At 35.9% G+C, this 25,658-nt stretch overlaps 1 protein-coding gene across 4 annotated transcripts in view; it reads left to right on the forward strand.

The window, feature by feature from the left end:
- Positions 1–25,658, forward strand: part of GABRG2 (gamma-aminobutyric acid type A receptor subunit gamma2) — a gene marked incomplete at both ends in the record, with an annotated part of 78,091 nt that overhangs the window by 12,033 nt on the left and 40,400 nt on the right. For 3 of the 4 annotated variants that reach the window (XM_080942225.1, XM_080942226.1, XM_080942228.1), the window contains 5 exons: positions 10,685–10,836; positions 12,466–12,533; positions 16,049–16,269; positions 19,074–19,156; positions 21,647–21,784. In XM_080942225.1, the coding sequence (XP_080798351.1) occupies positions 10,685–10,836; positions 12,466–12,533; positions 16,049–16,269; positions 19,074–19,156; positions 21,647–21,784 (662 nt within the window). The remainder of the gene's footprint in view (positions 1–10,684; positions 10,837–12,465; positions 12,534–16,048; positions 16,270–19,073; positions 19,157–21,646; positions 21,785–25,658) is intronic. The other variant, XM_080942227.1, reaches the window with a different exon arrangement.

The raw sequence follows: 25,658 nt of genomic DNA on the forward strand, positions 1-25,658 counted from the left end.
GGAGAATTATGGAAGGTATGTGTGTATCCTTTGGAGAATTATGGAAGGTATGTGGATATCCTTTGGAGAATGATGAATTCCATAGTTTACACACCAACATTCAATCACTTGACAATTAACTTATTAAAGGTTGGATTCTTGCTGTCTCAGAAATTAATTTTCATAATAGCCAAGTTATTTCAAACACAATTATTCATAGTAGTTATAAAAATATCTCTCTGTATATTTATTGACTGCTTATACAAATTTAGTTTCATGGTGCTAAAATTTAGTATAGAAAAGTGGTGAGGAATTTCCCATACAATAATTAAATTTTGTATTAGTTGATAGATTTAAACATTCTAAAAATTGTCTTGGAAAGGATTAGTAGATATGTTTTAATTTATTAACTATAAAATTAACTAGTGTGGACTGAATTTAGCAGAAGTAAGAATCAGCTATGCTGAAGATTGACTTATTAAAACTATAATTTGGGGAAGTTGTGATTATTTTTTAAATTCAGATTTATGTAGGCTCATATACTTCTCTTGGTTGTCATCAATTGCTTCTTGACTGGCAATGTAAAAGAGGTTTGGTGTGTTCAAAACTCAGCAGGCCACTAGCTACTCTAAACCCCAAAGCTTAGGGTATCATCCAATATAACCTGAGGCTGTTATAGATTCTCCTGTCTTATACAACTTCCTCATCTGATATTCTTGCCAAAGTATGTTCAAATGCCCTGATTTAGAACTTTCTTTTGTTTGTTTAACCACACAATTATATTAATTTGGAATGACTAAATGGCTCTAACCTTATGACAAGATGAAAGTTTTCAATTCATTAATACATGATTTATAAAAACCAACTTTTTAATGCAATGTTTTCATTTTCTAATGAAACCGACATGCTTAACTTTAACCTTCAAAGCCATTTCCACATTAGAACAAGCTAGTTGGGGAATGTATGTTCTGGGGACACTGTCACTCCTATTTCACATGGTTACTCTCTTGTTTTTGTTAAGAGTAGGGGTCTGTGTTAACATTGCTGAAATTAATCTACATAAAGAAGTAAGAGGATATGTAATGCACTATCTAAACACCAAGAGTAAATACTTGAATTGTCTAACAAAGTTACAAAATTACTCTACTACTTCAATAATAAAATATTTATTGTTGTAGTCCCAGAAACCAAGATCAAATATAAAGGCAAATGTAATGCTATGAAATTCATCTAAGTTTGTAAAATATGAAGCCTGTAAGAATTCACCAACTTGAACTTGTATTTATTAGGTAAATGCACATTTCAAGCACAGTAGGGTAATACCTTGGAGATTTTTAAATGAGGACATCAATAAAACTTTGTTTGAATGCCTTTGAATTTGGTGCATTTAACTACATATCTGGATATATGCAGATATTGTATAAAATATGCCAAACTTCTCTTTGTTATACCTGCTTTCAGTGACCATCAGACTTCACTAGATGTGGGACAGTTTTGTTCTTGTCACACACACTATTTTGGAGGATGCACAGATTTTCCTGTGCATCTACTCTTCTGCTATGAACACTTAAAATTTGTGCTGGTGTATATATAGGAATTTATTCCTATTTTCTTTTTCTTTCATTTGTGGATTTATTTTTATATGTATATGAGTACACTGTATCAGTTCTTGGACACCAGAAGAGGACATCAGATCGCATTACAGATGGTTGTGAGTTACCATGTCTTTGCTAAGAATTGAACTCAGGACCTCTCGAAGAGGAACCAATGCTGTTAACTGATAAGCCATCTCTCCATCTCCTTCTATTTAAAAATAATTTTATTAAATATTTTTTTTATTTACATTTAAAATATTATCCTTTCCCCCACTCTCTCATCCTCCCTTCCCTCCTCTTGCTTACATGGCACCCACTCCCACCTCAACACCTTGGCATTCCCCTACACTGGGAAGATGAGCGTTCACTGGACCAAAGAACTCTCCTCCCATTGATGCCAGAGAATACTATCCTCTGCTGCATATTCACCTGGAGTCATGGGTCTCCAAGTGTACTCATTGGTTGGTGTTTTCATCCCTGGGAGCTCTGGAGAGTTTGGTTGATTGATATTGTTGTTCTTCCCATGGGTTGCAACCACTTTCAGCTCCTTCAGTCCTTTCTCTAGCTCCTTCATTGGGGTCCCCATGTTTAGTTTGATGGTTAGCTGCAAGCATCCTCAACTGTATCAGTATGGCTCCAGCAGAGCCTCTGGGGAGACGTCTATTCTTTTTATTTTTGTTAGAAAAGAAAACAAAAGTATTATCCATTGCTTGAAATAGTGTTTGTTCTGGAAAAAAATACTCATCTTTCTCATAAAACATTGAGGTTTCAAACTAGAGAGGCACTTCAGTAGATTTAATCCGTGTCAAGTTAGTTGTACTGAGAGACAGATTAGTCACACCTCTAGGAGAATGACACAGGGTTGTCTTTCATGTTAAGTGCTGCCTTTATGTACTTGTTCAAGTATTTGTCTCCACAAAAATAAAAATAGAGGTGTTTGATGCCAGAACCACCCCTTCCACCTTCTTTTTCTACCTACAGTTCTGTCTTGCATATGAGTCTCAAATCCAAGTTGATTAACTGAATGTTGACAAAACCTAGACCTATAAAATATCACTTTTGAAATTCAGCCACTCTCATGATGTCACAGCAAACTAAGTGACATGTGGCTATGTACATATTGAAATATAAATTTTTATACTTTCGATCTGTCTCCTTTTAATTGCAGCCCATGCAGCACATGTGTGTGTCTGTGTATGCATTCAAAATTTATGTATATATATACATACATATATATATATATATATACATATATATGTGTGTGTGTGTGTGTGTGTGTGTGTGTGTGTGTGTGTGTGTGTGTGTGTATTGTTGTGTGGACATAGACACCAGAGGTTTAGGGTCTTCTGGAGCTGAGCGTGCAGGCTGTTGTGAGTTAACCCATGTGGGTGGTAGAATCTGAATCAGGCCTTCCAGAAGAGTACTACTTCCTCATAACCACTGAACCATATCTCCACTCTATCATTTACTGGATTTTTTTTGAAGTCCCAAGTGCTAGCTGTTCAGTGTAATTTTATAAATCTCAGGACATTCATTTAAAATATTAAAAACTAAAAATTAGTATCACTTTTCACAAATAGAAGACAGCTAGTAAAGTAATTGCAATACCACCAGGATAATGTTGCTCTGTTTTTATTACATGATTTTTATCTATCGGAACAGTTGATTTTGTTACTGCTCTCCCTCCAAAGTAGATTAGCAAACTGAAAACAATAGCTGGATGCCGATTAGAGACAAGTGAGACTTTACCTAATGTGATTATATGTGCTGAAAGAACATTTACAACAGTAAAACTTTCTATATATCTTTTTAGTGTCTTTTCATAATTTATCCACATGACATTTCGTGTTCTTTGTTTTCTCAGAATGGTTTGAAAACTTTAGGTTCAAAAGGGACTGTCTTCGTAGGACACAATTATTGAATACAGTGATTTGTGATTGACAGCTTATTTTGACTTGCATACCCCAAAACAAATTATTTTCTACACAAAAAGTGAATGTTTAGAGGTTTTAAAAGTTTAAGGAGATATCCAAGAAATTGTTTTATTCTCTGCCAAAGGCTCTTACTTTCCCCACACCTCAGAATCACATGAATACATTGGTTTGAATTCATCTTTGATCAGTTAGGTCACCAAATTAAAAAAAAATCTTTAACTTTTGTATTTTTATAAGGACCTCTACATATTGTGAGTACACAGGATTAAGAATTAATTTTATAGAGTGTGTTTGAATACATGTTGTGGAGGAAGTAACATTATAGAATCTAAAGTATAATAGTTAGCATATATAGATAAATATAAATTATTACTTCTTTGAACTAATTCTTGGTGGTACATGTAATCACGTGCCCTGATGACATTATCCTCAATTTCTTGCATGTCATATCTTTGATTTCCACCACAGGAACAGAACAAGGAATGCAGAATCTGAGGATCAGATAGAGCTGAGATGGTAGGATGCTTGCTTGCCGAGCTTACAGAAAATACTGGGTTTTATTCCTAGCACAATTGTCAAAAATAACATTTTTCTCAGTTTTTTAAACAGGAACATTGATTTTTTTCTAATAAATAAATGGATTGATAAGTAAAACAATGCCTCTTCTGTAAATATACATTTATATTTCTTCCTGACCCTGTTTAATATCAATACTTTTGTTTTCGTCTTCTGAGAGAACCATCCTAGTTGAGATGACTTTAGAATTTGTTGCTTTTGGTGGTCTTGAACTTGTGCTGTTGGGACCCAACACTTACTTCTAGTGTATATCAAGTACATCACATCCATGTGCACACAGAGGGCTGGTTGGGATGTAGATCATTATGCTTAATCTATAATCAACAAGAACTCTGTTTCCACGCCACATTCTGTCCTACATGTACTTCATGCTTATGGTAACTAGTGGGATTTCAATGCATGCTATCAAACCTCTAAAAAAATTAAGTACTGACAAAAATATTCATATAATGTTATGCCAAAATGCCTTTAAAATTCTGTAGATGTATCCCTCTTTTTTTAAAAAAAAAATTGGTAAGAAAAAAAGAAAAAAAAGAAAAGTACCATGACTGATGGGAAATACTGTAACAGGAAGTTCATCTGCATGTTACCTTCAACTCTTTCATAAAAGTATTAGGAGAAAATTAACTTATGGATTTTTAACTAATCTTACAAATAAAACATACTAATATTTATCCATTCAACACTTTAAGATGATGTTAAGTGGCTATCTTAGCAAATGCTAGGCACTTGGATGATCTTGGAAAAAAAATGCTACTGAGGTCAGAAGTAGCTAATGGGAGTCTAAGTTTTCTGTGTCTACCTTCTGTCGTTAATTGGGTTATTTTAATTTTTTGTAAAATTAAATGTAAATAAATGCACAAGGTGAAAATAAAAAAAAAATGTGTATTGCACAAAGAAGAAAAAAATGTATGTGTTTACCAACCAGCTCTGGAAAGAATCTATTGTCTGAAGCCCAGAAAGTACCTTCATATATTTGCAAGCTTTGCTGTTATTTCACAGTAAGGGCATATCAAATCATTGTTGTCTACAATGTCAAGCTTTGGGCAGGTTGAATGACCCTTTCATCGGGTCAAATAAGATGCTTGGAAAAATTGTATTTACATTACAGTTCATAACATAGAAAAATTACAGTTATAAAGTAGCAAGAAAATAATTTTATGGTAGGGAGTCACCACATTGTGAGGAACTGTATTAAAGGGTCATAGTATTAAGGAAGGTTGAAAACCACTGCAATGGAAGATTTTTTTTATTCTCATTCTTTTTCAAAGCCTTGCAGCACATAGATTATGGGTTACGTTTTGGCAAACCAAAGTGCCTACTGATAAGTATGAATGTGTATAATAATTTCTGAAAATGACAGTTATAGGAGCATCCATGTTTACAACACAAATGAGAGACATATTGAGGTTTCTAAAGGTTTTTTTTTTCTAGAACACTATGAATATTTCATAGTATCTATATTTACTACTATTATTTCTATAATCAAAGACCAAGGAACACACATTATTTCCTAGCCTAACAGTATGGCTCAGTGGATCAATTAAATATCTATGTTTAGTTTACCAGTGCCTTTGAAAAGCCAAGTGTGGTAGTATATGTCTGAGGTAATTCTCTATCCATGAAGATAAGATTAACAGATCAAACTTCCAAAGTCCAAGTTTTTTTTTTAAATAAAAATTGTTTAAGTTGTCACATTACTGATATCTATGACCTTGGGGATATATAACAACATGCAAAATACTATGCATATAAATCATTGTGTCTATAAAATAAATCTGCAACCAGTACCAACATAGCACTGGTACACAGGTTTTTAAACAGGACTAGCATGTGTGGCTTAAAAGGATTTTAGGCATGAAAATAAATGAGATACCACTTATTATTTTACTTGTATATATTTCATATATTAAAGAAAAATATAAAGTAAATTTATGAGGAAGTGAATATAAATGGTTTAAATAACAGCTCATTTAAGCAACAAATGCAGATTAATTCTTGTCTGTCTGCTCTTTTATGCCGGGTGAGTGTAGAAAAGACCACACCCTCATTTAACATCGAGCTGCAGTAAATCTATTAGAATATGACATAGATAAATATATAAACCTCCTTACAATAACTATTTAATTTTTACTGCAAACACCCCCAATATATACAAAAACCAAATATTAAGAAATTTTTATGTAATTATTACTGTATTTTTATTTATAAATCCTGCCTTTTCATAAATAACACATTATCAGTTTTGAAATGAGTTAATGTTTATAGTAAGGGCTTAGTTCAAACCACGTATAAATTTGTAAAAACAAAAATAAAAATGAATACCAAACAACCAAACACTCCAGAACTCCCAGGAACTAAAACACCAACTAATGAGCACACTTGGAGAGACCCACGGCACCAGGTACATATGCAGCAGAGGACAGCATTGTCTGGCATCAACAGGAGGAGAGACCTTTGCTCCAGTGAAGGCTCATTTTCCCAGTGTAGGGGAATGCCAAGGCACTGAGGTGGAGAGGGTGATTGGAAGTGAGAGTGCCTTCATGGAGGCAAGTGGAGGGGGATGGGGGATGGGATTGGAGGGAAAGGAAATAACATTTGCAGTGTAAATACAGAGAATATCCAATAAAAAAGAAATGATGAATACCTTGATTTACAACATGTAGACACAGATTCAAGTGACTAAGGCAAACTGGGAATAGAAATGTATTAAAGAAATTCCAAGGATTTGGAATTTTAAAAGAGCTTCACTTATGACTGTAGATGGATCTTAGAGTTCAGCATTTCTAGAAAGTTCACTGAGGCGTTTAAGGTTACTAGTCCATAATTCTTGGCTAAAAAGCCTTCTGGCTAATTAATTAATGACACATCACTCAGGTGGATTACATTTTTAAATTATGACAATTAATTGAAGAATAATTTTGATTGCTTTTCTTTTCCTCTAAAAGGAAGTCTTTCACAGGGACTGTAATTGGATCCTGAACTTAGATTGCTCTCAAGCCACAAAACAGTTGAATATATTTTTTTAAGTAATCATCAGTCTCTTTGTGCTCATGCATGCTCACAATTTTGCAAAGGTGCCTCATTTATTGGTCGTACATTATCATAGCCCTTCTGTAAATACAGAAGCCCCACTTTGAATGCCCAGAAGAAACAGCCTACTATGAACGAGGAAAATTGTATCCTTTATTTTTTTTCAGACAAATCTGGACATGATCCCAGATTATGCATCATCCCCTTTAATTTAGATCTCAGCTGGGAAAGCTGTAGAGAAGCTAAATCTCATTTATTTATCATATAGGGGCTCATTATTTTTCTTCCTAGAAAACATCTGTGTTTAGGTTTTCTGAAGTAATCCTAGGTAAATGCCTTGAAGCATCATCTATGGACTGAGGCTTCAGTTCCAGGCTTTGAGCTGTTATGTTAACACAGCACTGCTCACCTTACAATGATAATTATGACGTAGCTAAATTCTTAATATAATCTCATTCCCACACATTGTAATATGAACACTGATAACTTCTCATGCTTAAATATGCAAAATCTTTTGATTTACTAAGTTTGAGTAAACTACCTCAGGTGACAAACTGAAAATTAATACAGAAGGTAAACCAGATTTACCACCCTCTTAACTATACGATCTTAATCTGTTTGTTGTATTTTAACTCTCCGTATCTATTTGGGCACTTGTGAAAATAAAACTTTCACTGATATATTTATTTCAAATAACCAATTAGGTTTTGTTTCAGCAATTGATAGGAAACTGATAATATTGGAAAAATTATTACTTACAATCTGTATAACATTCCTCCTTCTAAGTAAATATATTTATGCTTAAATTAACTGAATTTTTATTCTAGTTGCTAGAAAGTAAAAGTAATATCAATATGGTACTGTTGTTCTTGGAACACTCATTTGCTAATATAAAAAGTTTCTATAAATAAACATACTAAATCACAAAATGAACATCACCTTCTTATATTACAGAAAAGAGGATCCATCCATATGTATGAAGCAGAAGAAGAAAGGGTGTGGATTTAAAAGTCTCTTACACTTTGGCATGACCACTTATAGTAGTAAAATACTATCAGGGCTGCATTTGATGGACTGACCATAATCTTTTCTCATAAACAACATAGCTTGAATTTTCCCTGCTAGGAATCCTTCCCCTCTCACACTAGCAAGATCTGGGTCATAGGATTAGAACTCCATTAGGCAGTGCTTAGCAATGCTTTGGTGAAATGAGGCTTTGAGACCCAGAGGCAATTTCTATCTGGGAGCCGGTCAGTGCGGCCTTTCTTTGGAGAGCCGGCTGAAACACTGCCAGCCATTCTGATTCAGTAAAAATACTCTAGGATGAAATCTTGCCTAAAGCTCCTATTCCTCATTAAAAAAACAAAATGTAAAATGCTATCTTTGGTATGTTATTGTAGAAATATTGAATATCAATCGGGGTTGCAGCCCCTCCTTGGCATTTAGTTCCCAGATAAAAGATACTCACAACCTTTATATATAAAAAGCCTTAATCAGCTTTGTCCATTAATGTATTATTTTATAAGTTTTGTTTTATAATTTTATACAGGAGTGTGTTATATTTATGACACTTCCATTCTTTCAAAACATTAATGTTGGAGAATTTTATATATGTATACCATAATATATGATCATATCCAGCCATTTTTCACTTTTGATTCATGCTGGAACCCCCACCAACATATCTATTTCCCTTTCCCACTTCATGTTCTCTCCTTTATCTAAAAGATATTGCCTACTAAGACTAATGAGATTTTCTCTTATGCCCATGGATAAGAGGCCATCCACTGAAGTATAGATAACATACCAGTAGCTCCATCACCAAACAATAATGATTCATTCTTCCCCAGCCATTATCAATGGACAACAGCACCCAGAGGTGCAGATCTTCATGAGACACACTCTATCTCTGCTAGTATTTTGGCTGACTTGTTTCTCTGTAGGTACCCAGAGTCTCCGTGAATTCATGATTGTCAGACCATGCCGTTTTCAGAACACATTTTATAGCACGCCTTCTCATCTTCTGTCTTTGACATTCTTTTCCTCTCCTCTTCTGTGATGTGATGAGCCCTACCAGGCTCAGGGGCATTGTGGTGGGGTAGGGTGGTAACAGTTATGTTGTGCTCAGAGGTATCATAGATACTTAATTTCTCGGGATGTTGTATCTATGAATATTTCAATGATTGAGAAGATGGAAGAAAAGTGAGATTTGATGTGGGGAAAATGCATGTCTCAGCAGGTAAAGGTGTCTGCCACCCAGCTTCACGGCTCTTGCTTGACTGCCCAGCAACCACGTGGTAAAGGGAGAGAAGCACCTACCCCAGGTTGTTTGCTGAGCTTACCTCAAGCCCGAGCTTCCCAGGTGTGCCAAGATACACTTTACGGCCACCAATTAAATAACTCCAAGTAAATGACTGTAAGAAAAGGTGTAAAAAATATATGCATTCTGTTCAAAATGATAATCTTCTGACTAACACTACCCATTTTCTCTCATAGTTAGGAGATTAAAACTAAAGCTAAGGCTGGTAGGGGTGTGGGAATCTTTCTATGTTAACTTTCTCCAATCCTCAAGTTTCATCCTAAAGTACAGATTTTGGAAGTGCTGAGAGAAGTGAGGGTGAGGTTTGGCAATAATTTACATTTTCCTCAATCCTGAAAAATGCAATAACTTTAACTCAATGGGCTAGGACATGTGATAGGAAAGAAAAAAATCACGAGGTTCAATCCATCTTCCAAATTCGTTCTTCATTTCTGTACTAATTGTGAGGAATTTCTCAACAGGTTCTGGCTTGTAATACTGAGACTGTATAATCTTGTGATTATTTGATCTGTCAAAACAATGAATTTTATTTATATTTATATGACTTTAATATGCCCAGCATCACGGTGAGATTCCTGCTTAGTTAATATTGCTATGACGTAGGGTGAACTAAAGTCTGTTACTACATTTTTCTTCATAGTACCAGTTTCTTAACAACTAAAAGATAAATGGAAGTCTTTAGCCTTCAGTGCAAGAAAGTGGAGAAAATACACATCAGGTAGCCTGAGGACAGAAAAGGCAGTAAGCCTGAACTCTCCTCAGTGGCTCAATTGGGGGAGGAGGGGCTGCTCTAAAGTCTGTGGCAGTTGGGAGTGAATCTAATTATCACTCTCTTACTTTCATTAATAGCTCAGAATAAGTTAACTTCTTCAAGGAGAAAGAAGATGTTACAATGGCTGAATTATTAAGCTGCATTACAGTAATTTAAATATCATGTTTACCTTTATTTTTAAATTTCCTTTAAGAGGTTGGGCAGTTTGGGTGAGATGAATGTCAAATAATGAAAGGCAAAAATTAAAGATAAACACATGCCTTATTATTAGATTCAAGGGCAGAGCACTCTGCAAAAACTGGAGGCAGTATTTTAGTCTCTATCTGCAGTTTAGTGGGTTAGATCAAGCATCAGGCAGGCCTTTTCTGCCTCTGTGAGATCCTGACTCATTTCTCCTTTCCTCTGGCTTGTTTACGGTAGGAGTCAACCCAGGAGTAACCTATGTGTTTGTTGACCATTATTTTTGTTTCCTTAGCTTCACTAGCCAAAAGTCAGATGATGACTATGAAGATTATGCTTCTAATAAAACGTGGGTGTTGACTCCAAAAGTCCCCGAGGGAGATGTCACTGTCATCTTAAACAACCTGCTGGAGGGGTACGACAACAAACTTCGACCTGACATAGGAGGTATGAGGAAGTTTTGGATTTTGTGCTGTAGAAAGGGATGTTCCAAGAGTAGTTACTCAGTTAGAATAGCATATCAGTATTTTTCCAGACAAAACACATTTAATTACAATCCTATAATTTTGAATATAGATAAAGGACAAGATGGGCAGTGAACAGTAGCACACACCTTTAATTCTAGCACCAGAGAGGCAGAGCTGGTAAATATATGACTTTGAGGCCATCCTGATACACAGAGTGAGTTGTAGGTCAGGCAGGCCTGGCTCTACAGAGAAATACCACCTTATAAACAAACACATAGACAAAAACAAAACAACAACAACAACAACACCCCCCCAAAGGAAGAAAGAGAAGAGAAGGCATATAAAAAGCAGTCAGGCCTGGAATTTTGCAATGGTGACGCTTAAAACCTTCTAGGTAGTTTACTAGATAAAGGTTTTATAGGAAAGGTTTTATAGGAAATGACCACGACTTATGAAATGGCCCTACAGAGAAGTGAAGGGACAGTGAAGAACAGCAGGGAGGATATTGGGCACATTCATCTGTGGGACAACCAGCTGCAAATGTCAGTGGCCATAAGCATTATTTGGCACCAAAGTGAAAGAAGGGCTACCCTAAGGTGAGGCAAAGCGGGCTGACATTCTGGTATTCTACAGAATCAGCATCCAAGCTAGGAAAACCTTTTGCATAGTAAGAGTGAAGGAGAGAGAAGGTAGATTGTCAGAAGGCTTAACTTTTGGGCTTTGAAGTGGCACATTCACTTTTGTCTAGATATTGTGTGTCTAAGTAAGATTTTTCAACCCCACAGTCAAGGGACAGGAAAGGAAGCTCACTCAGAGGAGGAAGACAGAGTGTGGATGTCAGTGTTGATGAAGAACTCCATCTGCCACAGAGGGTTTGGGCATGGTACTTTCAAGAAAAATGAATAAAGATGAGACAAGTGGATTTGAATTGAAGCCCAGAACCATCTCATGTATCCTCTCTCATGAAATGTTAAATTAAAATAGACCATGCTCATTCAACTTTGAACATTACAACATGTATCGGTTTTTAAATGTCAGTTCTGTGTAACAAATCAGTATGTAATAGGCTTCCTTAGAGTTTCCTGATACTATCTACACAGTTACAGCATACAGTAGATCACTGAGAATATTTTGATTTGATATTGGCTAGAGAAGTGTGAGGGTGAGGTGACGCTGAATGCACCAGCGAGAGCAATGTCACATTACTGCTTTTATGGCTACTTTGAACATTTAAAACTCAGATCCCCAATAGCCGTAACCACTGTCCTGTGTACATCAATCAGGAGTGGTCAGGGTGCACGAACTGCCTCTGGAGCTTGAAGGGGAAAACGTGAGGAAAGCAAGAGATCTGAAAGAACCCTGTAGAAACTGCAAGCAGAAAGAAACATCTCTTGATTTCTATTACACAGTGATTCTTTTCCGAAACAATTTGCCTAAAGAGATATTTCTTTGAATACAAGATTATTATGAAAATGTGAGGTATTGATGAGTACTAAATTAGTTGTGAATAAATAATTTCTAGTGATCTAGGCTACAAAAAACCTGACTAAATGAGTACAGTTCTCTTCCTGTCAAAAACAAAAACACATTCCTATAATTTTTTTTTCAGTGAAACCAACATTAATTCATACAGATATGTATGTGAACAGCATTGGTCCAGTGAATGCTATCAACATGGTGAGTTGCAGAATTTAATTGTCTATATTTAGCTTGGACATAAGGACTGTACTTTTTTTTATAGAGAATCAAGATTTTGAAAAAAATGCAATATTACATACCTTCTGTTTTTTCATGTAATGTCTGTTTCAAATTTGAAGATTGTTGTCATCAAAATCAAATATGGATAGATATGAAATTAATATGTATAAATGTGATATAATGTTGATCTAAAAGTATGTATGAGATTTGTCTTATTTTTAGAATATTGATGGTATAAAAATAGTAGTGTGGTTCAAATTAGAAATGTCTCTCAGAATACATATTGTATATTTATATTTTCAACCAGAATCTGAAGTGAACACCTAGATTGAATATAAGGGATCGATCCCATCTGTAGACACCAACCCCAGACACTGTTGCTGAAGCCAAGAAGTGCTTGCTGTCAGGAGTCTGATATTCCTATCCCCTTAGAGGCTGTGCCAGATCCTGACCAATCAAATGCAGATGCTCACAGCACATCATCCAAAAAAGCATGGGGGCCCCAATGGAGCAGTTGGAGGAAGGACTAATGAGCTGACAGGGTTTGCAACCCCATTGGAAGAACAACAATATCAACCAAATAGATCCCCCAGAGCTCCCGGAACTAAAGCAGTAGCCAGAGAATACACATGCAGAGACCCATGGCTCAAGTGCATATGTAGCAGAGGATGGTCTTATCTGGAAACAGTGGGAGGGGAGGCCCTTGGTCCTGTGGAGGCTCAATATCCTAATGTAAGGGAATGTTAGGGCAGTGAGATGAGAGTGGGTGGATGAGTGGGTGAGTGGGTGGGGGAGCGCCCTCACAGAAGCAGGGAGAAGGGGGATGGAATGGGGGATTGCAGAGGGGAAAACAGGAAAGGGGATAAAATTTGAAAGGCAAATAAATTGATAAACAATAGAGAAATAAATGCACAGTATATTTAAATGTATTTAATATGGTAAAATGTAGCAAAGAAACATAGATTCAGTTAAAATGAGAGCAGAAAAATATAATTTCAATGCTGAGCATAATATAGTAACTTATATTTAACAACACAATAAGTTATTGTGATATTATTAATTAAACCTGGTGTTTACCATGGTACAATAAATTTATGTTGTATTGTCACACACAGAAAGGCAGATAGGATGATATAAACTTTCAGTTGCTCTTATTACTTGCATAACAATAAATGTAATCACAGATATTACAAGTTGAGTATTATTCGCACACACACTATAAGTATTTAAAGACAGTCTGTATGTAATAATTTAGGGTTGTCCATGCTGGAAGTATATTCAAAGATAGAGCTTGACTTTGGGCCAGATTGGGGGTCTCTGGGAACTTCTCTGAGGTCTGTGAAATGTGGTTTTATTGTTGGTTTGTTTGGAGCTAAAATATGTCCAGATTTATTACATCACTTCATTTTTCTACTCAGCATTAATTAGTTGAAAAATCGTTCATAAAACTCGATGTTTTCCCAACACTTTAAAATGTCAAACAGACAGGAGCAATTTTGGGTCATAAACTTTGTAGGTGAGTGGGCATCCGCATCACTCCAGTGGGTTTCTGTCTGACTACTGGAGGTGGTCTTTTCAGGATTGTTGCACATTTTGACTAAGGTCACCCACATTGAGTCCTGGGAGCCCTCCCCCCATCGCAGGTCTCTGAGACTTTTTAAGAGTTTCCCCCGAACCTCAGCCCTGGCAGCTACATATGTTCATTTATTTACCCGTTCTTCTGGGTCTCCCTGCTGACTACCTTTGAAGCCAAGGGGAGAGGGAATGGAGAAAAGAGCCCTGTAAGGGTGTATGGGAAGCAAGATTTGGAATATAAATAAATGAAGTAAATGATTAATATAATAAGAAAGATTTTTTAACTGAGAAGTAACGTGTGAGTAAGGTGCAGGGCATACACAGTAGACTGTAGTCTGCCACAGCGAGATCCAGGAGTACGTAGTGCAGGTGAAAGGACAATAGAGCAGTGTGCATGCAGCAACATACGTGCATCCTGATGTCACCTGTAGCTGTGATAAACCACGTCTGCTCCTAATGCCTCATGCTTTGCAGCGTAAAATGGAGTATGGACCGAGTAGGGAGGGCCTTCTGAATTTTCCATATTCTAAGAATTCTAATTTGTTCTCATTAGTTCTGATTTTCCTATTTAAGATCAATCTGACTGAAGTCAATATATAAAGCAGTGAAAGGTGCAAGAATAGTAATTTGGAACCATGATGATACTGCATAACTGAAGATGCCATTCATTGTTATAAGAGTATATATATATATATATTGATTACTGATGTAAAATGATTTCTTAAATGTGTTGACAAGTGAAAAGCACATAGGCAGAGACTGACCCAAAGGAAGAATTGCTGAAGAGTCACAAAAATAAAACCAACGAACCAACAAAACAAAAGCAACAACGAAACCATACAAAGTGGCAGCAGGGTTTTGGGTTTCGTTAAAAACTCTCATACCGATGACAAAGTCAAAACGCAAAGGTCACAAGGATCCAGGACCTAAAAGGTGGACCCATGTCTTAGGGTTAGCTTTTTTTTTTTTTTTTTTTTTGTAAAATGAAGGTAACAAAGCCCATGTAATAAAAAAGGATACCCCCTCCCCCAAGGACTGCCCATGAATGTTCCAGCCACACCAGAACTATTGTATTCGGATCCCAGTCTTGCAGATCTGAATGTCACACAGTACTTGCTTGCCTTTTTCTAAACTCACCAACCTTATGTTTGATAGCCTCTTACTGTGAATTGTTATATTCACCTGTCATTATTACATTTAAGAACATGCTCCACAGGAGAGGTTAATTCAGCATATGGTTCACTACTAATACCTTAAGAAAATAACTTTATTCTAATCAACTTACAAATGAAAGCATTATATAGCTGAGCAAAGGGAGCAATTTAATCATTTTAATCTCACTTAGAGAAATGGAATAAACAATTGCTAGCTCTAGTAAGTTGCCTTCCACATTTGTTATTTGTCAGGGGCAAAGTGTTTTATATATTTTATATTTTCACAGGAGTGATCATTTGGCATCTTTAGAGCCTTTCTTTTATTGTAAGGCAGCCAAGCCTACAAATCTTCATTTAAGAATCTTGGATGTATTGGGCTCCAGTTTGCTTTATAATTGTGAGCCTGGAACAATTAATCTTTTAGGCATTATATAGTCATATTTGGTGGCAGGGTGAGGTAGATGCAGAGATCATGAAAAACATCCTCCAGTGGACAGGGAGCAGTCACCTCCACTTCTTCCTAGCAAATAGTGGTCACCTTCTTGCTTTGTGTGTGTGTGTGTGTGTGTGTGTGTGTGTGTGTGTGTGTGTGTGTGTGTGAAAAACGGTATTCCCCAGGGATTGGATATTTCATCAGAAATCATAAATGTGTGAAACTAGTGTGAGAGGCAGGTGAGGTAGAGTTCCATGCTGTCTCATACTGGCAGTGAGCATGGGACTGGAAATACACAAGCACTTTAAATATTCTGTTCTTTTTGGAAACAGGAATATACCATTGATATCTTTTTTGCCCAAACGTGGTATGACAGACGTTTGAAGTTTAACAGTACCATTAAAGTCCTCCGGTTGAATAGCAATATGGTGGGGAAAATCTGGATTCCAGACACGTTCTTTAGGAACTCCAAAAAAGCTGATGCTCACTGGATCACCACCCCCAACAGGATGCTGAGAATTTGGAATGATGGTCGTGTTCTCTACACCTTGAGGTACTTTTCTTTTCTTTTTCTTTTTTTTTTTTGTACTTTTTTTTCTTTTTTTTCTTTATTTTTTGCAGGAGTGGGGAGATTGGAAATAAAAGAACAAAATCAACCCTATGTATTCAGGGAGGAAAAGAGGATGGAAAGAAAAAGAACCATGAGACCCTTTGCTTTCTATCTTGCTGCCACATGAGCTAGAGTCACTATACATTTTCTATGTATAGAACTTGCTAGAAGGTGTATGAGGACAATCTGGTCTCTAGAATACATGTCAGCACTGTCTTTACATCACAAGCACCATATTTTCCTTGGTTACATTTTCTATTTAGATGTATTAAGTGAACACAGTTGTTAGATATTAGGAAGGATGGAGCTACTGCATTTTCAGGACCATTTGACATCTTTAGAATCCCTGTTTTATTATAAGGAAACTGAATGTATAAGTCTCCATTTGAGTAGCATTTGAATGCCTGGGACTTTGACATCCACTAAGGGTCTCACTGTGCTACACAAACATCTTTCTACTTCCTACTAACTTACCTCCCATTCTTTAATATCTATGAGCTAAAGCTACTGATTCTTTACCTGACAGGTAAGAATCTTGCCCCATAGATTGGTTACAGGTAAATAAGTGACAGGCAAAATGCTAACTTGGGGGCATGAAGTGTTTAAAATTTATTTATATGTTAGCAAAATGTAAAAAATATGAACATCTGTTAGCATGTAATAGGTAACATAATTATATTCATTTTTTGTAATGTTTAATACAAACATATAAACTTATACCTTCAAATGAGTTGAATTCTTTACCATAGTTAAATCGGTTACTGGGGGAAAATGGCTCCAATTGCAAAAGAAAGTCATTATGTCTATTTTAGATTCATTAAAAATATTTTAAATTCCTGATAAGGTAATGACTGGAATTAGAAAAGTGGAAATCAAAGTCTGTGTGATAGATCAGAGTTCACTTTGTCTTGTGAAATCTGCAATTATTCACTCTACCTCAAGACTTGTTATCATATTATAATGTTGTAGTCAATTTTTAATTCTATTAATTTGGGGAACAGTGTTTAATTATATAAGCCTCCTTAAAGTGTCAATAATGATCTGCTTAAGACTTGAAACAATATGTGTATACATCAAGGAAGATGATTTTTAATTTAGTGGCTTATCTGAGTTATAAATGTCTGAATGTGTATGTGCATTTTTGTAGAGCTATTTATACTTCTGAATCTATATTTATATCTACAGTCTATACATATTACCTTTAATTAAAATATCACTTTAATTTTGAGAGATAATTCTAATAATAATCAGATTTAATTAAAATCTCATTTGTGAGTAAAGCCAAACTTTCCTTTGAAGAATGATCTTAGAGATAATGATTCAAATTTCCTCCTGAGAAGAGTGGCTTGTCTAAGTACAAATCATAACTGTGTTTCTGGTCCCTGTGACCTTGAATAAGTTTAAGTGTACCAGAGCCATCAGGGCACTTTGTAAAGAAGTAGTTCAGTTCATCCAGGCTTCATAGGCCACAGAAGATACACAGAAAGATTACTCACTGCTCTATTATAGCACAGAAACATCGAAAATGTCCTAGATGAAAAGTTATGCTAATTAGAAAATTCTTTACAATTTTCCAAAATGATATTTCTGTCACTTAAGCAGTGACATTCTGGGTTGTAAGAGATGTAGCTCATGAACATGGACATTTTGGAAACCACCAACCATCACCAATATAGAATAATTTTTTTTCCATGCCTGTGGTCAGAAATTCTAGACTCCTTTAGATTCAAACTCCCTTCTTGAGTCACAACCCAGGGCTTAAGATTCATGAGGCTTTAACTTTGTATAAACCGTGACTCACTGATGAAGTCTTTCCCATTGTCTCAGTGCATTTGCATTTATAGTCTGTTGTTTGCATTTAGTTAAACCTCTCCTATATAAGACATCATATATCCATCCATCCATCTATGTATCTGTCTCTCTGTCTATGAATGTATGTATGTATGTATTTACGTATGTATGTATCCATCCATCCATCCATCCATCCATCCATCCATCCATCCATCAATCCATCCATGTATCTATGTATCTATGTATCTATGTATGTATGTATGTATCTATCTATCTATCTATCTATCTATCTATCTATCTATCTATCTATCTATCTACCTACCTACCTACCTACCTACCTACCTATCTTTCTATCTATGTATCTGTCTGTCTATGTATCTATGTATCTACATATGTATGTATGTATGTTTGTATGTGTCTATTTCTCTATCTATCTATCTATCTATCTATCTATCTATCTATCTATCTATCTATCATCTATTTTTTGCTTCAGAGGTATTTTCAAACCCACCTATGGCAATATGAAAACAGCAAGTTTTAGCCAACAGAAGGCTTCATGTTAATTAGCTGATAAGATCAGAGACCTGTCAACTTTCATTTGATGCATACATTAAACAAGCTTAAGTTCCTAAAACAGTTTGTTCTCTTAAACGAGCTAAATATATTCACTGAGAAATCTCCAGTGTGTAGTTAATTTGCAAAAATAAATAAGATAAAATGCAAAACAAGTAACCACATATTTTGAATAAATGGAGTTGAGGTGAAGTAGGTGGCTCTATCTACCATGTAAATAAAGTTTGCTCAGAAATAATTTTTACTTAGAACTTGATTTTTTTTATAGTAGATCACTCTGTATTATCAAGGACAATGTAAGATTGTTCTAGAAAAGATGTCAGTGTGCACTTTAGAAATGATGTTAGCATTTTTCTCTGTATGTTTATTGTTGTTCTAATTAGGCTAACAATTGATGCTGAGTGCCAGTTGCAATTACACAACTTCCCAATGGATGAACACTCCTGCCCCCTGGAGTTCTCCAGTTGTAAGTAATGTTCTCTCCAGATTGTGCCCTGCCACCTGTAGTCACTCTAATTGCCTTGTCAATTAATTCAATGAATCTGACAAATTGCATAGTGGAACTGTGCTTTACTATTGATTTTGAAATAATTTTTAGTGTAACAATCTCTGAAAAAGAATTGATCAATGGAGAATGCTTAGAAAATAGACAATGGATGCCCAGACTAATTGTTGAGACCAGGCTAGGACTCAATGGACAAGGTATAAATGGTTGATACTATACCTTCAATACTATTCTTCAGCAAAGTGTACCCTATATTAACACTGTTCTGTTTTTATATTTGTAAAAATGCATTGCATTCCAACACTGTAAAACCTTGAATTGTTAATTTCATCAGGTCATATAACATATCAAGAGGACCTAACAAGTTTATCACCCATTACATATTAAAACTTCCACAGATTTTCAAAACCAAACAGGCCTCAGTTTTCTAAATGTTCTCCTGTTTGTTCAACATCTATGTTAGATTATCCACCTCTGTCTTGTTTTTGGTTTAACAGTTAGACAGATTTGAGGGCATGAAATTTAATGATAGATTTTAAACATGCATTTTATTCAACATAATGTCTCTTCTCTTGAGTCAGGGAGACTCCTAAGTTCAAAAAAGTCACAACCATAGTTAAATTTAAAAGACAGTGACAGGAGAATTGATCATCTGTTCATTGCTTCATCAATTTCAGTGATATAATGTGTACAATGTATATTTAGAAGATTATATGTATATAGTTAGAAAAGTTTCCACTATAAAGCTTATTTCCTAATCATCTATTTGAGCAGAGTGTTCTCAGTTATAAATTCGACATCTCCATAACTTTTAGAGAGACTAACCAAATAGGGCTGTCAATTTATTGAGGCAGCTAAAACTCAGAAACAAGAAACATGTATACCACCGGGTTGTAACTGACAATTTTCCCCCAGAAACTACACACAATGTAATGCCATTTACTGTTCTAAAAAAATCAGTTACCACTACATTCCTCAGTGTTCCCATGTAGCACTGTGCTTTTTCTATTCTCAGTGTGCCCTGTTACATGTCCCCAACAATTAGGCCATTGCCACATTTCTGCTCTCTTTTACAAGAGCCAACAAAGATTTAACAAAAAAGAAATAAAAGTATATTAATGTGAATAGTTCCTTCAAACAGAATGTCATATTTCATGGTCAATGGTCATCTTCACTTCACATTATTAATATATGAATGGTTGAAGTAATGTTTATCTCTTCACGTCTTTATTCATGCATCAATTTATATGGGACCAAATTAGAGAATGAAACCAGTACCATGTCCCATCATAGATACATATCCTCCCATTTAGCTATATGTCCCATGATAGATACACATCCTCCTATTGGGCTATATGTCCCATGAGAGATACATATCCTACCTTTGAGCTATATGTCCCATGATAGATACACATCCTCCTATTGGGCTATATGTCCCATGATAGATGCATATCCTACATTTGAGCTATATGTCCCATGATAGATACACATCCTACCTTTGAGCTATATGTCCCATGATAGATACACATCCTCCTATTGGGCTATATGTCCCATGAGAGATACACATCCTACCTTTGAGCTATATGTCCCATGATAGATACACATCCTACCTTTGAGCTATATGCCAACTTTACTTTTAGGTACATTCATATTCTACTGTCAAAAGAACACTCCCCAATTAATTAATAATAGTATTTTCCACTCAGGAAACATACACTACATATATATCATTTGTATGGTATAAGAACTGTAAGAGCCTCTGTTAAGAATCATCTACAAAGTAGTTGAGATTTCTACTGTGGCAAGGGATTTCATGCTCACAACCGTTTTGGCCTGAGTGAGAGAGTAATAGTGTTCTCATGATGATCTTCACCTAAGCTCTTCTGTGTGTTCCTGTTGGCATTTGTACACAAGGATTTTAATTTTAAATTCCAATGTATGTTAAAACTGAGTCAAAACCATAGCCTAATCCTGAATAACTTGATATCTGATAATGTAAATGGTCATGATATTAGGATAATTATTGGAGAAGCCTTCTTATGTATCTTTTTATGGTTCCTACATCTACATGACTGACAAAACCTTGAACTATTGGCCACTCTTTGATTTGAAACACTCTTTTACATATCTAATATTCATTTGTACTGGGCACTTTTGTATCTTATTTCAAGTGATATGAAGTACAGCTTTTAGAATATCCTTCCTTGTTTACACTGCATGCAATCAAAAGTGATTGTTTTTCAAAGGCAGTTTTGACTTTGTTACATTCAGTCTCTTTCTAGCAGGATGTGATGTGCACTATGTTAATTTTCTACAAGGCAAATTCCTCAAGGTTATTCCAAGTGCTCATATGACTTTCAGTTTTTTCAGTCCCTGGGTATTTACAACTCATTCAAAGAAGGTGGTTGTTACTCAGTCACATTTGATGTAAGCTTTCTCAATTCATGGTAGATGGTTATCCTCGTGAAGAAATTGTGTATCAGTGGAAGCGCAGTTCTGTGGAAGTGGGAGATACAAGATCATGGAGGCTGTACCAATTTTCCTTTGTTGGCTTGAGGAATACCACCGAAGTAGTGAAGACAACCTCTGGTAAGACATTCTTGAAAAGCATTTTAACTCACGCGCACAGTCTGTAAAGCCTTTTGCTGCACATCTTATAAATGCCATTCAAAAAGATAATGAAGCAGATTAATTTTTCAGACAAAATGATAGCAGGCACTCTAGTAACATAGATAAATACACATGTACTTTACCAATGTAATAAAAATTGGACTTAAAATGGTTTAATAATTTATGTGATAATTTTTTTAGAGGGAATTACATTTATTCCTGAAAATAACATGTTTTTAGGTATAAATTAATTTATTCCTTTTAGGGAGCATGTTTGTAAATATACTGAAGTTGCAGTATTTTTAATAACTGAAGGAGATGAGGACTCTGAGTAATTTAATGTACTCACTCAGAATATGTTGGTCAAGTCTTTGAGAATTCATGCAATGTGTTTTTAACATATTGCCCCATCTCCTTACTGTTCCTTCACTTCTTCCCTCCAACTTTGTATTTGCTTTTTTTAAAAATTATTATTCCCATTCTACTCAGTTCCCGTTATCCAGAAAGTATTGGGATTGTAATCTGTTCTGGGGTATAAAGATTTCCTCTCCTAGAGCTCATGGGATGATACTAGCTATTGATTTGGAAGATCACTCCCCCTCTATGCCAAGACTTCGCTCACATTGCTGTGAGTTCATATGGGTAACCAGATGGTGTATATGGAAATCACTGTTCAACTTAGTAATTTTTAACAAGCTTTACATAGTGGACAGACCTATTTCAAGTCAAAACTGCATCAATGATAAGATATGGATACTATGACATTATCTAAAATTCTCATGGGATCAACATTTCCAAACACTTTATATGTATTCCAAAACAATACTGAGAGTCTCTCTTTGTGTAGACACACACACACACACACGTGTGTGTGTACACAAATATATATATGTGGGGTGTATATATATATATATACACATATATATGTGTGTATACATATATCATATATATCATAAAATGATACTGGCATTTATGAAGTTGTCAGTAATTAAAACTGCATTTGTTAAGTGCACATAGGACACTGAATTATAAAGATAACCTGAAAGTCAACATTTGAAAATGAAATCTTATGACTTTTAATGGTAGATGGTCTGAATGAGACTGCTTACCTTAGACTCATGTTTGAATATTTAGTCCCCAGTTCAGTGAATTCTTCAAGAAGGATCAGGAGCTACAGACTTGTTGGTGGAAATATGTACTGGAAAGTTTCATGTCCATCTGGCACATGATTAAGCCATAGGAAAGGAGGGGGTCTTAACTGAGAAAATGCTTGGATAAGGTTGGGGTGTAAGCAAGACTGAAAGACATTTTCTTAATAATAATAGATGTGGGCAATACGGCTGGTACCATGTCTGGGATGGTGGTCCTTGCTGCTGTAGAAAACAAACTGAGCAAGCCATGGTAGGGAATATGGGGGAGATAAGCCACACTCTATGGTCTATCCACTCCTGCCTCCAGTATCCAGCCCTGTTTGTTTTCTTGCCTTGACTTCCCCCAGTGATCTGTAATTCAAGTGAAGAAAGTCACTTGAACCCTTTTCTCCTCAACTTGGTTTTCCTTATGGTGTTTCATCAAAACAACAGTAACCCTTACAAATTCAAGGTGTATCATTGTGGGTAGTAATAGAGATTTCAAAAGCCTACAGCATTCCCAGCACTGCCTCATGTTTGTGTTTCAATATTGAAACTCTCAGTTTCAGTTACTCTACTCTGCCTGTTCCTAATCATGATGGTCACTGACTATTCACTAAAATAGTAAGCCTCCAGTAGACTCTTCTGTAAGATGCCTAGGCCACGGTGTTTTAGCACAGTAATATAAAATTAATAATATAGATGATATGCTTTATATATTAAAAGCCTTCCATTGGAGCAAATTAGACATATATTGAGATGAGGAACATTTCATGTGTGTAGTGGCAATTCTGGAATGTTTGGTATTGTAGAAATATTTTGAGAATATATTTTTATTTTAGTCCCAGGTGTAGGCATGTGGGCTTCTTTGGACTCTCCTCAGCAGCTGAATTTAATTTGACTTGTGCTCTGACAGAGGCATGTTTTGCCAGCTGCAGATAGTATGACATTTGGATTTATAGGAAATTTTCAGAATGTATATGAATGCAAGGGCCCCGAGAGCTGTTGGTAGTAGTTGTTAGTCATTCAGTGGGGTCAACTGCAGTTTGTTAGTGGCCATGGTTAAGAAAGAAAACAAAAAAAGAAATTAGATCCAGGGATCTCTATCTCTATCTCTTTCCCATTTAATGATAAATGGTCAAACCAGGGTATCAATGATGGGAAAAAGAAGAACCCACAAAGTGTCAAGAACCAGCTATACTCATGTAGTCATTATGAACTCTAAAAATCTGAATACAAGCTCTGTGCAGAGTGTTCCAACAACTCAATGTTATTATCCCAAGTGAAACATGTCCCATTTCAGACATAAACATTATGTTCTCACCTTATTATTAACACTAAGGCAAACCTTAATTATGTGCCTAAGTTTCTATCAGATTCCCAGTGGCTCATTTTCACACATTCATAGGACATAATTTTTGTATTGAGCAATATGGAAGGTACTTTGTCCGTTCATAAGTGAATAGTTTCAGGAACTAGACAGAACTGAAATTTATAAATCAGCCTTGAACACATAACTCTCCAGACTAGAGATGGATCTTTTCCTCACACTGCTTTCACCACCCACAAGGTTCTTTAAAGACTCCTTGGTTTATGGAGAGCAAACACAAAGGTCAAAGCAGTGCTTAGAAAGGTGACCTTCTGTTCCTGACTCACAGGGACACTGATTGTCATATACTAGACCGGCTTTATTTTTCATTTGTTTCAAGCAGAAAAAAAATCTCAAGACTACCTTTTAACTAAAGCACCCCCTCTATTAAAGTAATATTTAAAAAGTCTCCAGTTGTTATGGCTTCCAGAAAAGAGAAACTGGGGTTAAGTTCTGCTGTATATCTACATTTCTATATCTGTCCCCGCACCCTAAAACAGCATCACAAACTCATGACTAACACACTTTTGTTTAGTCATTTTGTTCCCGCAAGATGTTCAGCCCAAGTGGCAGTAGAGGAAAGCTGATACTGCATCCTAAGTCCCTAGTATAATCCCCCGCCCTCAATGTCCTCGGATGCTGCCTGAGAGCACTCATTAGGATATATGTGTAGAAGAGAATTATCTAATCGCTCCGCACCAAGGTCCCTTAGGAATATTAATCTCTCAAAGGAAACCACATGGCAGCAGTAGGAAAGGAAAATGTGAGGGTTGGTACGATGGCTTCATTTAATGGTGACTGACTAGATTTAGCACATACCATTTCTTCCTACTCCCCCTTCTTCCTTTATGTGCATTTCTATTTCAATGGCCTCACTGAAAACAAAGCATTGAAAATGAACATCAATACCGGCAGCACAGCCTGATCCTTCTAACAATCTGGTTCTAGAAAATCTAGTGTCAAAGACCCGGTGGGAGGTGCTGTGAGACTGAAGAGTATGATGGACAGATGTAGAACAGCATGGGAGGCAATGTGTACAAACTGAACCTACAGAATGCATAGCCAAAGGCCAGGAAAACCAGTGGTTACCCGTAGTGTTGGTTAGAGAAGGAAGAGGGTAAGTAAATGATTAGGAGAAAGGTGACATATCAAAGGAGTATGTTCCTGGTTGATATTAAGTTAATGTTGAAAGGGCCCAGAGCATTCCCAGGAACTGATGACACTCTGGTTTTAGAGGAGCATTTTGTGGACTACTTTAATGATGCTTGCTTATGGAATGTTGAAAGACTGTGTGGAAAGGCTGATGAGAGTGGTCCCTGCATCGTCATGGCTGAGTTTGAAGCCATATGCTCAA

The sequence above is a fragment of the Micromys minutus genome (genome assembly GCF_963924665.1).
Source record: "Micromys minutus genome assembly, chromosome: 31".
NCBI classification, from domain to species: Eukaryota; Metazoa; Chordata; class Mammalia; order Rodentia; family Muridae; genus Micromys; species Micromys minutus.